Source organism: Podarcis muralis, chromosome 9 (genome assembly GCF_964188315.1).
Source record: "Podarcis muralis chromosome 9, rPodMur119.hap1.1, whole genome shotgun sequence".
NCBI lineage: Eukaryota > Metazoa > Chordata > Lepidosauria > Squamata > Lacertidae > Podarcis > Podarcis muralis.
The window spans coordinates 41452757-41465801 of NC_135663.1; the positions used below are offsets into that span (position 1 = coordinate 41452757).

At 38.6% G+C, this 13045-nt stretch overlaps 1 protein-coding gene across 1 annotated transcript in view; it reads right to left on the reverse strand.

Annotated features, from left to right (window-relative positions):
* Window positions 1-1864: 1864 nt before the first annotated feature.
* PDGFC (platelet derived growth factor C) overlaps window positions 1865-13045 on the reverse strand; it is a 101853-nt gene continuing 90672 nt past the window's right edge. Inside the window, exons 4-6 of the mRNA XM_028743599.2 lie at window positions 10155-10356; window positions 4919-5136; window positions 1865-3757 (exon numbers count right to left, since the gene is read on the reverse strand). Coding sequence (XP_028599432.1) covers window positions 3641-3757; window positions 4919-5136; window positions 10155-10356 — 537 coding nt within the window. The 3' untranslated portion in view covers window positions 1865-3640. The remainder of the gene's footprint in view (window positions 3758-4918; window positions 5137-10154; window positions 10357-13045) is intronic.

Genomic DNA, 13045 nt, shown 5'->3' on the forward strand with positions numbered 1-13045 from the left:
ATATAATTTGTCTATGATGGTTTGCACAATCATATTTTGATAATTGGCACAGGTTTTGAAGATAGGAATGCTGAAAGCCCACTGTGATGCCCATGCATTCATCTTGGTGCAGAAAACAGAGCAACAAAAATCTCCTACACATATTTCAAAACATTTCAGTATCATATTTCTTCATATCAGCTGGATTGTTACTCATCAATTCTGGGAATAGTTTCCCATGATATTTTAAAGCTAAATCATATATATTACTTGCATATTGACACTGGGATGATTTAAATTATCAAACAATTCATCACAGGCCACTGGAACAATGAAAGCACAACTCGTCAATCCTAAAAAACACATCATTAATGGGAACAGCATCTGGACGACATCTTTCTTTTTTCTTTAAAATAACCCTCCAAACTCCACTGGCATTACTAACATGTGCTCCAGATTTCTGATTTGGGTGAATTCTACGTTTTGACAAAGGCACCTTATAGCTGCATGGAGATATAAATATATTGAACCAAGAGCCCACTGTTGATCTGCATTCATCCTTTTTCTGGACAAATGTTCAGCCCTCCTAAAATAATGAGTACAGAACGAAAAAGAGTGAAAATACTGAGGTCTGCAGAACATATCAAGAAAAGAATGAGTACCAGATTCTAGCTAATTCTAATACAAAACATTACTCAGAGAGGAAGGCTAGATATGTGATTACCACAAGGACCAAATAACCTGCACTCCACACAGTTAGCATCTGAACACAGGAACTCTTTTCACTCCTTGGGTGAGAGAACTCTCTTCACTTCTTGGGCTGCATTTCAATATGGGCAACTTTCTGGGGGTAACAAGCCAGGAATGTGGGTGAGTACTTCGTCTAAGTATAGGGAATGGGTAAAATTTACTGCATGAACACCCTTTTATTCCATCAGCTTTGGGGAAAACTTTTTTTTTAAAAAAAGCTGAAGCCCATGGAGCAAAGGGCCAAAGTCCATGCATGTTCCCAAGCCAGATATATTTTGTCACCAGCAAAAAGGTGAGCAGGAAAATAGAACTCATTACACAACAATATCCTGCATAGAGACTGGTGGGGAGGTGGTTTGGTATGCACCCTAAAAAGTCAAACATTTAAGGGCCCAAAACTGTAAAATACTAAAGATTTCTCCTTGATGTTTTGTCTTCTTGAAAAGTTATAATTTCACCGAGGCTAAAATTAAGATGCAACAATAAACTATAAAAGCAGCAGCAGCAGCAGCAACCTTCAGTGTGTTTCCATTAAGGAATTTGTACCATTGGTAAATATCTAAATGAGTACTTTGTATAAGTACAGGGAATGGGTGAAATCTGTGGCATAAACTCCTTTGCATTCAATCAACTTTGGAAACAACATTATTTTAAGCTGAAGGCTCACCTAGCACACAGAGCAAAAGCAAATGTTTGTGCAATTATGAAGATTCTAAGAGTACCATGTCTTAATTTTATAATGCTAATCTGATACCCATTTATTAGCACAGCACTAGCCAATGTTATGCCCTCCATATGATGTTGGACCACAACTCCCATCAGACTCTGCTAGCATGGCCAATGATGAGGAAAGATGGAGGGTAGCACACTGGGGCTGCCCCTGTATTAGGCCACAATTCCAGGAGAACCACACAATGCTGTTCTGTTCCTACAATGTTACTCCGATATCCATTTTTATTCTTTAACAAGCATATGGAAGTTCAGAAGATTGGACTGTTAGTTAGTTATTAAATGCCATATAGGGATATGGGAAGTATTTCTTCTGTCTCCCAATGAGCACCATTACTTTGTAGAATCATTAAATACATAAAACAATAAATAGAAACACAGAACACAACACTGGACAGTATTGAAGCATTTTACAAGCAAAATATTTTACTGCTTTTTCCTAGTTGGGCAAAGGGTGGGATAAATGTGCTGGTTTACATAAAGACTGTACATCAGCAAAACCACATTTTATCAAAACTATACTTTACATCATTAAGATATTGGAAGCCCACTGCCCTTTACAAGGAAATAACTGGCATTCATAACATAAAAAACCCCTTACACCTGCAGCAATAAATATGTGCGACTTGTTCATGACCCCATTTTATTATGGATGCAAGAACACACTGAAATGTCAGCAGTGGTGGTGCTCTTGTCAAGATCTTTCACCTTCTAATTTAACTGTGAAGTGTTTACTAAGAAGTAAGTGGTCCCATTGAACTGGACATCACTCTGAATATATCTGTTTAGGGCCTCTCAGTTTTGGATTTATGACTGTATGGAAGAAACCTACACTGTGATCCATCACTAGTACATGTAAAAAGGATATTTATGCATAAATTATTGCATCAGAATGTGCATTCGAATGCACACAAATATCCAATCCATTGAAAATAATGCAGTATGGACAGGGAACATCTGCCTTATGATGCTTATCAGAATTATGCCACTTGCCCCTGATGATATGTATGTATGTATGTATGTATGTATGTATGTATGTATGTATGTATGTGCAACCTTGTTTCTGTGCACATACCTCCTTATTTGGATTGAGGCACTAGGTTATGATGAAGAGAGTTTTAACAGCTATTATATTTACTCTCTTTATCCCAGCATCATGGAGCTAGTAACACACACCTGTAAATTCAGACTAACCTATCTTGTTTATCTTTTTACGTGCAAATGCACCTTTTAGCTCCTTGCTTTGCAGAAACAGAATTCTATCTTCCTTCCCCCTTTCTATAACTCTGATTCCAAAGCCTTACAAAATGAAAAAGCAGTTTATCTAGGCTGCAATAATAATAATAAAAAGAATATTAAATACCTTTGGCAAAAAATAGATATATTTAACAAGATTAGAAAAGCAAATAGTTATGCTGTCAAAAAGAGTATAAAAATGTACACAATAAAAAATATAAACAAACGCAATACTTGCAGGTCATCGTGAGAAGGATAAAGGCACTTCTTGGTTTCTGACCCTTTCCTCTTTTCTCACATATACTGACCATTCAGGTTTTCTAAACAACAGACACTTTACTGGAAGAAACCAAGAGAATGTGTCCGGTCATTTCGACTTGCATCAGTGAAAAATTGAGTTTAACTCAGAGTAAGACAGTCTGTAGGACAATTAACACTTTGATTTGAAATGTACAGGAGTTGCTGAGCCGAGTTAAGAGAGATTCCAGATGTTCTGAACCGTAAGCCAGAAATAAGAGACTTGCAGAAGCAAGACCACCAGGAGAGTCCAGGCCCTGCCTAAGCACTGTCTTTTCCTATACTTCTAAAACTTAAACGTTTTAAATTCAATACGAGTAAGAGAGATGATATTATATCTATATATCTATATCTCTATATAGATATAAATATAGCTATAGACATAGGTATAGAATTGGGGTGGGAGAGTAATCCCTCATTGAAGCCTTCTGTTCATCCTTAGTAGTGGGCCTTCAGGTAACTGCTGTTACATCGCATACATCTCAGTTTGATTTCTTCTTTCTTTTTCTCCCCCAGAACTGTCAGTCCTGAACACTGAAGATTCTCAAAAGCAGACAACTGAGATTACAGAAGGAGATTAATGCACAAGCCCCAGAAGAGAATCAGCCACTGAGTGAACGTGCTGTAAAAGAAGCACACGAAGTTCCTTTTATCCTTCTGTATTCCCTTTACATACACAGTCACACTCCTCGTGATGGTCCAAAGGTACATCCGTCAAAGATTTATGCAATCCTTTTACGCCGCTCCTGGGCTTCAGCTGCAGGACCTGCAAAAGGAGGGTTCAGTATAATCTTTTAAAAAGCCATGAAGTTCCTTCATTGTTAGACAGAATCTACAGTATTCCTTATTAGTAAACTGGAAACCATCAGTGCATAACAGACAAACTCATGCTGGCTGCGCAAACTCATGCTGTAACCGTTACATGGTGTGTTACCTATGGGTGTTACACAGGCTGCTTCTAAAGGTGAGAATGTCTCTTGTTCACAGAAACGGGTCTGCTGAATGCTTCTGATATATGTCACATTCTCCAAACAGTGAGGTTTCTTCACTGCTTCTTGCAGTTCTCTATCAAAGCCAAAAATTACAATACAGTGGTACCTCCGGTTACGAACTTAATTCGTTCTGGAGGTCCGTTCTTAAGCCGAAACCGTTCTTAACATAAGGCATGCTTTCGCTAATGGGGCCTCCTGCTGCTGCCACACCGCCAGCGTGTGACTTTTGCTCACATCCAGGGCAAAGTTTGCAACTAGGGGCAACTACTTCCGGGTTAGCAGAGCTCGTTACCAGAAGCATTCGTAAGGAGGAAGGTATGTAACCTGAGGTTCCACTGGAGCTGTGTAAGGCACAGTTTTTATCCACACAAGTCTGCAAAAGCTTCATCAATGCCATCTTAATATGGAAACAACCTACAAGCTTAAGCTTAACCTGAAGTGAAGCACAATGCAACCATGACTGAACATCCACCAAGGCCCATGGCCCAGCAGGAGGTGTTAGGTGTTACCACTGCTGCTGTTTGCTGTTGCCACATGTTTACACATCTACCCTCTGCACACCTAGAAGGAATGTGCAAATGAGCAGTGACAACAGCAAGGATGAACAGCAACAGTTGTCACCACCACTTACTTTCTGGCTATCTCCCTATCAAGCAAACAGCATCAAATGAGATCAGAAGTATGAAAGCCCACTAAAGTAGAAGGGTACATGTTGACAATATCTTGCCTAAAGGTCATGGAAAAATGGAGATGACACTGGCTTAATACCACAGCTGGGCTGAGAGGTCTTTTTCTTATAACCTCTCTGAAGAAGCATTGTTTGTGGCTTGAAATCTCAGGTGCCGCAATGTAAACATTTGTCCTAATAAAATTATTCTGCTAGAATATATGTGTGTGAAATTTTAAACACCTTAAAATAAGAAATAACACTATACCTCATGGTATTTTTTGGTAACCTTGGTAGGGACACACTGGCACTCACTGCAAGCATGCTGACAGCAGCCACAGTTTCCACCGCAACGTTTAACCAGCAGGCAAAGTGGCCAAAAGATGGTGTCTGTTCGCTTCAGCTCTTCCCGTAGTGACACTGAGTAGTTGCGTGGAGTACAGCTGTACATTCGTACCTCCTCCTTCAGAAGATTCAGATCTACAACTGAAGCATTTAAAAAGGCAAACATTTTTGTCATTTATTCATCAAGTTTCAACAATAAAAATACCTGCTGCAAGTGAAGAACATCAAGCTGTTTTTGGGAGACCACAACCTGTCCTCAATGCCACCAAACCTTTCATTGAGTTACTGGACTAGTGGATTTCCACTGCAGAGCTTATGAAGTCTAAATTCTGGTAACACAAATGTTTTTTCTAAGTTAAGCTATAATCCTGGTCTATAAAGTCACAATTCTCAGTATTGAGTATATGTTCTCCTACCTGAAGGCTGAGTAGTTAAGCCTTTTATTGGGATGGATGGAAACCAACTGCAACTTTTAGAATTAGGAAACAACTTTCCTTCCATTTAAAAATGGCTAGACACTCTCATTGAGTGTTTCAAGATTTTACTTGAACCATGCAGCTTTGAGGCCAATGTTAGAAACTGAGATACAAAAGCTAGGAGCTAAATGGCACCTTCAACCTGGGTTATGGGTGCAACAATGGAATGTCTAGGCACTTTTTTTTATAACAAGAATACAAAGCTGAAAATGAATGAACTGCAGCTAAAATATTATGTTCATTTTCCCCATGGTCTAGTCTTTCCCCTGCCCACCCCCCTAATATTCCTAAGAGGGTCTCTTTTTCAGTCTTCAGAGAGTAGGTGGAAGAGGGGAGGCAGAAAAAGGTCCTCCTTTCCTTCCACTCTGCTCTTTTAATCTAGCTGACACTTGTCTGTCTGACTCTAATTATTCAGCATGACTTTGATTAGATCGCTAGTCATATTCTAAACGTTAAACTAAGCTTTTGGGGCTATGCATTTTATCGAAATTGTAACAACCTTAACAGAGTTTAAACCAATAGACAGACTCTGCATTATACTATTTGTATTTGGAAAACCAGATGTCATCACCTTGTCAAAGCACATTATTATAATACAATATGCACCTTTCTATGATACTACACTTTACATGAATAGGTTACCAGCAGTTTCACATTGTGAATGTATAATCAAGTCTTTGAAGTGAAAAAATTCCTGCATCCCTCTTTTCCTTTCCCATATCTGTCTTGCTCAAACTATGCTTTAACACATTGTAGGGCATAAGGCTAGTTGAAAAAGTGTGTGTGTGTGTGTGTGTGTGTGTGTATTCCTTTACAATGTTTACTTAACCAAAAGAAAAGGTTATATGGATCTATTAAGTGAACTGAGCTACAAAACCTATTATAATTTGGAAATTTAAACACCCTTTGAACTGGGCTTCCATTCATTCATCAACTTTGACACAGTAGTCAAAAGAACGTTTCAGAAAAACCTCAGAAAGAACACAGGGTTGTTTGCAATGGCAAAGTAACTTCATGAATCAAAGCTATTACCTGAAAAACAAATCCAACCCAAACAGGGAAATGCTTAGACTGGGTGGCTTCAAATAAAAATGTTTGTCACTAACGCTAATTACTAAAAACAAATTTCTGCAAGTGGAATACATAAAAGCTTTGGCACACAGAAAAAGCTTTAGTAAGAATAAACTAGTAAGATTTGCAATAAGGTTTATTTTTTTTTTAATGCCCTTAAAATGGGGAAAAATGAAAAAAAATGAAAAATGAAAAGTTAATTGTAACTAACAGTTGGTTAGTAACTAACTTGTAACTAACAAGAAAGCTTCTATATGATGGTGCTTTTATTGCCATGCAGGATTCTAGCCTACTGCATATTGTATTTCATAACAAGTGTGGGAAGGAAACAGTTGCATGTTTGTTTGTATTAGAACTTTCTGATTATCCAGTTATTTTCCAATGAAGCCTGGGAATTTGCCTTTACAGGATTTTGCTTTCATTCCAAGGCAGAAAACTTCTTCCTTGCATAATGGGTCAAGGACTACCTCCCTCATTAAACATGGTAGCTAAATGAAAAACAAGTTACTAATCTACTTCTAAAAGTCATAGATCTTTAAGAGCTCCGCAACTTCCAGAATAATAAAAACAGGAAAAATAAAAACGTATGCATCATGATGACTTCTTAAGAATATGCTAGTCTTGCCATGAAATATATCCCAAAGAGTGATATTCTCACTGGGCAGAGAAAAACTATAATTCAAGGTACAGGAACCACTAAATCCAAAATCCTGTCAGGCTTCTGCTACCAAGGCAGAAGATGGGAAGAGAAGGAAGCAGTTGTTCCTTTGCCTCATTTCCCTTGATGTTGTTTTTTAAAGATCCCCACTATGGCAGTGGAAGAGCCATAGTTGCAGACCCTCCTGGGGCAATTGGAGGAGGCTTCCAAAAGCAGGCATCCTGGATTGTGCTCTTAGTACAGCTTGACCATGGCACCCTTCCAGATATAAAGAGGTAACAACTGATCTGTGGCTGGGCACAGGATGTTCCACCTTGATAGGATTTAAAGGATGTAAAGAGTCTGAATCCATGGGCATCTATCTTACAAGTTCCATGGAGTATTGCTGACTTTTGAATTAGACAAAGCATGCAATATCTGAAAGAAAACCATCCCTCCTGTCCCTATCCTAATTTCATTCAAACTGAAAAAGGGGTTTCCTATTAAGGGTAGAATTAAGGTATTTTGATATTAGTATTTGTGTGAATTTATATAAATCGTGTCCTCCCTAAAAGAGGGCATGTGTTGCAGTGAGACCTGGAGACCGAACTCCAGGGTGGGTAAGATTGGATAGCCACAACACCTGATTGGTAGGTCCCTCAATGTTGGGTTCAATCTGGCCAATGGGGCGCAGTCCAAATGGATCGATGGACCTATATATACCCATGCAAGTGCCCAGAGCTTCCTCTTTTGGCTTGTGCATTCGGAACAGCTAAACAGCGTGTCCTCAGCGCTGCCTGAAAGGTTGCAGGGAGCTAGTTGAACCAGAGCCTATGCAACCACTCATCTTCTGTAATCAAGAAAGCTGTGGCCTAAATTCTGCCAAAAACCAAAACTAAAATTTGAGTCAAGTGTGACTTTATTTAGTGGGGAGGTCTCTGGGTCTGAACACACAACTAGGGAAACACAATGTTGTATGGACCTGAACTTGTTATGGTTTCTGCCAGAAGCATCATAATATAATCCATTGCTTGGATAATAGTAACTAACAAAATCTACAGCATTTGCAACAAAGATGGGTGCTCACACCCAGTATAATTCATCCAGGTTTATTTTCACTGCTGCCAACAATAGTTGCTATAAAATTATTTACTATATCAAACAATAATGTTTAAAGCTGAAGTTGTATTTTCCGTTAAATAACATTTTCCACTTTAGTGAGATTTTTCAAAAAGGCATCACATGGTATTAAAAACCAAACACTGCATTTATGCAACAATTATGAATGTCTACAGCAAATACCATGTCATCTCAATGGGACACATTTTCTGCCTTAGGCTGTTGCATACTCTCGTAATGCAATCTGAGGGTGGTCCTTTTAAGATGGATATGACTATACTCAGTATGTGTTTATTTAACAGCAATTCTAATTTAGTGTCCAATTAAAACTCTTTAAAAAGTTTTATGCTGATGGTGTTTTCTTTGTTGGGGCGGGGTGTTCACAGTTTTCCTGGATTTGGTTTTGTGTAGATGCCACCCAATAGTGGGATTTTGATTTATCTAAGGTTTTAAAATATATATATGGGGGGGGGGGACTAGAAAGATGAAAATGAATATTCTAATCCTAATAAATAAATAAACAAACAGAAAATGAATATTCTAATCTTAATCCTATCGCGTGTCCACACATAGGATACTGTAGTTACATTTTATATGCTGCAAGCAAAAAAGGACAGAGGCAGACATCTATGCTGTGTTCTAGGGATCAGATCAAACAAATGAAATAGGTTCTTGAAAGATTCTGCCTAGATCCAGTCTCAGCATATCCTTGCAATTATCAAAACCCTATATTTAACACTATTCAAGCAGTCATAGTTATGCTTGACTATCCTCCATGATCATGCAAGAGAAGGGCAGGAATATTGTCTATTCCCTATCATTAAATATCAAATGCATTTAAAATCATAGCAGTTAGTGCCTAACAGCTAAATCAGATTTAGTCTGATACTAAATTCAAAGGGAAGTGAAAGGAAACTCTTTTTCAGTACTGCTCTCATGTAAGAAAACAGGCTCTAACACGAAAATTCAACTCTACTGGTTAAACAATTTAATTGCCCACTATTGTTTTGATAAGATAGAAGAGCAGCACTAAATAAATCTGCCCTTGAGGTTTAATGCAGCTGTTATTTTACCTTTCTCCCTTTCTACCCCCAGAAAGGTTAATTGCTTCACTAGTCAACAGAGCTTTAATTGGCATTTAGGAGCATAAGAGTTGCCTAGTTGGGTCACAGTACAGGAGATTTAGTCCATTCACAGCACAATCACAGTATATGTGGAAGTAAGCGCCACTGAATTCAATGAAGCTTATGCCACAATGTGGGTACAGGATTGCAGTCTACTAGATCTCAACCACAAAATGGTTTTCAAAAAGCCTTTGCAAAGCAGTGACCATCACCTATTACAGATTACATAGGAAAGGGCAAGAATGCAAATACATTCGCTGACATTCTGAATTAGCCAGAAGTATGTTCATTAAAGGACCGCTCCTTTTGTTTTCCGAAATACTCACTTTTTAATCTTATTTTCTACTTGCTACAGCAATCACACTAGAAGCTATGACTGATCATCACAACTAGTCTCTGTTGTGCCTATACAAAACATATTTTAGCTTGTCCACCGGTATTTGATACGAGGACAGCCCAGTTTTCCAATCACATTGAGTTAATTTGTTTAACCTCCACTCTAGTAAATGTTGGTGAATCAAGAACACTCAGTTAAAAGAGTAAAAGAAATGTAGTTCCAGAAAGTCCACAAAGCAATTTAATACTTGAATGCAATTTAATACTTGCATCAGCTGCTGGGTAACGCCTGTGCAACTGTAATCAATACAAATAAATAATACTTCATGCAAATTCCAACAAAAGATTAACATTAGCATGCCAAAACAAAGCGCAAGAGATAAATCTGCTGGTTACCTCTAGATTTTCTTCCATGAATGTATGCTTTTCCAAGGAGCTGCCAGGTTGGTCTGTACAGGTCTTCCAAATCTAATTGCCATCTGTCTGGTTCAAGGTACTTGATAAGTTCCTCCACAGTACTAAATCCAGCAACAGCATTGTTTAGCAACTCTAATGGTAAAGCTGAAGGTGGTAATATTGTTGGGCTGGCAGATTCTGTCTGATGTTGTAAGGAGAAAAACAAGCATCTTAGGTGCATATAATGATAGTAGTTAATCTCTCTCTCTCTCTCTCTCTCACACACACACACACACACACACACACACACACACACACACACACACACCATGATATCTGTTGAGACCAATATACCTTTAATCTCTGGAAAAGCCTTCCTAGAGAAGTTTGCCTAGAACCATATTTATGATCTTTTTTGCCCCCAGGTGAAGCCTTATAATTCACCAACACCTTAAAAACTCCTGGGCTTTTCATTCTATGGCTTGTGTTTTGTTATATATCTGCCAGAAATAACATTTGTTATGCTTTTTTATTGTTCTATATTGTATTTTGGTCTTTAAATTTCTACAAGGCAATCAGACAACATACGTTTGGGGGGAAGTTTTCATGCAAACACTGTCAATAAATGCAAAGTCAAGTGAAAAATAGCGATAATCTAGGACTAGTCTGATCACATCCATGTTTTCTCAGGCATTTTACTGTTCTCAATGGGGCTTACTCCTAGATAAATGTGCATAAGATTGCAACATATTTATTTTGCTTATTACATACAGTTTCCTCTTATTTTCATCACACAGTTCACTCTTACCAAAGCTGGGTTATAAAACAAACTATTGTACAACTTTGGCAAATATACTCAATAGACTGACACATAATGATAAATGGTATGTCAGTAAACAATTAGACTTAATGGCACTCTGAGGCTTTGAAGGAAAAACATAATTCCATTACATGCAATTAATCCCTGCAAAAATGCCAACACATACATTTCTCATGTATTTAGCATTAGTAAAAGCTGTTTTGATGAGTGAGCAGAATTGGTCTATATATTTTGTTGAGCAATTATATGGAAATACCAGCAGTAAGAGAGACAATATTCTCAGTAATAGAAACCTAGATTGCAATATGCCAACAATTGAAAGCAACCGTGGCTCATGGCTCCTAAAGTTATGAATGATATGCATTCAAGATTCCCCATTCCAGTTTCAAAAGGGCTGTTCAAAATCTCTTACTGCCAACAGAAGTAACCATCGGTACAGGCATGGTTCTGGATCACAAGAACTGCTACTTCTACCATTAGAGCCTGACATCCATTTTTGCCTGGTCAATGGCAGCTTGATTTCTGTACTTCCAGCTCCAACTCAAGCCCAACTAAAGGACAATTCTCAATCCCCAGCTCCAGGTTGAAGAATACACATGCCATGTCTGAATTCTGGGAGGATTCACCTACACTAAGCCTCGGGGAAAATCCAGTGTTTCTGCTTTCAGGATTCTTAAATATAGAATATTGCTTTGTAAGGATTTTCACATAACTCTATGAAGATATTAAGGGACACGGGTGGCGCTGTGGGTTAAACCACAGAGCCTAGGACTTGCCGATCAGAAGGTCGGTGGTTCGGATCCCCGCAACGGGGTGAGCTCCCGTTGCTCGGTCCCTGCTCCTGCCAACCTAGCAGTTCAAAAGCACGTCAAAGTGCAAGTAGATAAATAGGTACCGCTCCAGCAGGAAGGTAAATGGCGTTTCTGTGTGCTGCTCTGGTTCGCCAGAAGCAGCTTAGTCATGCTGGCCACATGAACCAGAAGCTGTACGCCGGCTCCCTCGGCCAATAAAGAGAGATGAGCACCGCAACCCCAGAGTCGGTCACGACTGGACCTAATGGTCAGGGGTCCCTTTACCTTTATGAAGATATTGAATATTTGTTTACACACAAACATGCATGCCTTATGTGGGCACCCCTACATTTCAATGATCCAGCCTTGCCCAGGAAGGAGACCGATTTCTTTCTTTAAGTTTCACTTTACAGTTTGGGAAATATCTGATCACAATTCTCAGTTACTGTCATTACTGAAAAGACAGGTAGTGGAGGTCATAGTGAGAAGAAGCTCACTGGATGAGTCAATTCAGTATGTTGTGGGGGCAAAAGAGGCAAAGCCTGTGATAGAAAAGGCTACAGGAGAGCAACTGAAAATAAAGAAGTAGTCAACAGGGCATCCTGATTTTTGCCAATTAGGGCAGGATGCAATAAAAATATATACCCAGAAATCTATTTACATTCATTTAAAACATCTTTAAATACTAGATAGTTCCGAATATTTTATCTCTGCCATAGTACTGTATGGGAATAGGAGAGCAAACTATAACTATAAATACTTTAGGTCTGCCGCTGCCTTATAGTGAAGCCAAAAATGACAATTAGTATTGGATCAAGTGGAATTTCCTGTTCTGCTATTTATACGGCATTTTCCTGCACACATTTGAAGCTATCAAAATATAGTTGGCTTCAATGCAGAGAAAACCTTTTCCTGCAAGACCTTTGTGCTTTCATTGAGGGCAATAAAAACTATGCTCTGAAAACCTAAACGGAGCAAAAATATTAAAATAAAGATTGTCTTGATGATTTGTACAGGAAAACCCTTCAGAGCAAATAAAGATTCTGCCATTAGCAGCTTTTAATGAAACAGTCAAAGGACAAGGACATAATTCATTACTCCACCAATTCTGTAAGTCATATTGAAGACACCACCACTATGCTGGAAGACATTATTAGGACAAGGCAACTATGTATCTTGGAAACTTAGTTTTTTATTTCAAAGAGATGCAAGGATGATAATATTCCTGTATTGCAGGAGCCTGGACTCAATGACCCCCATAGTCCCATCCAACTCTACAA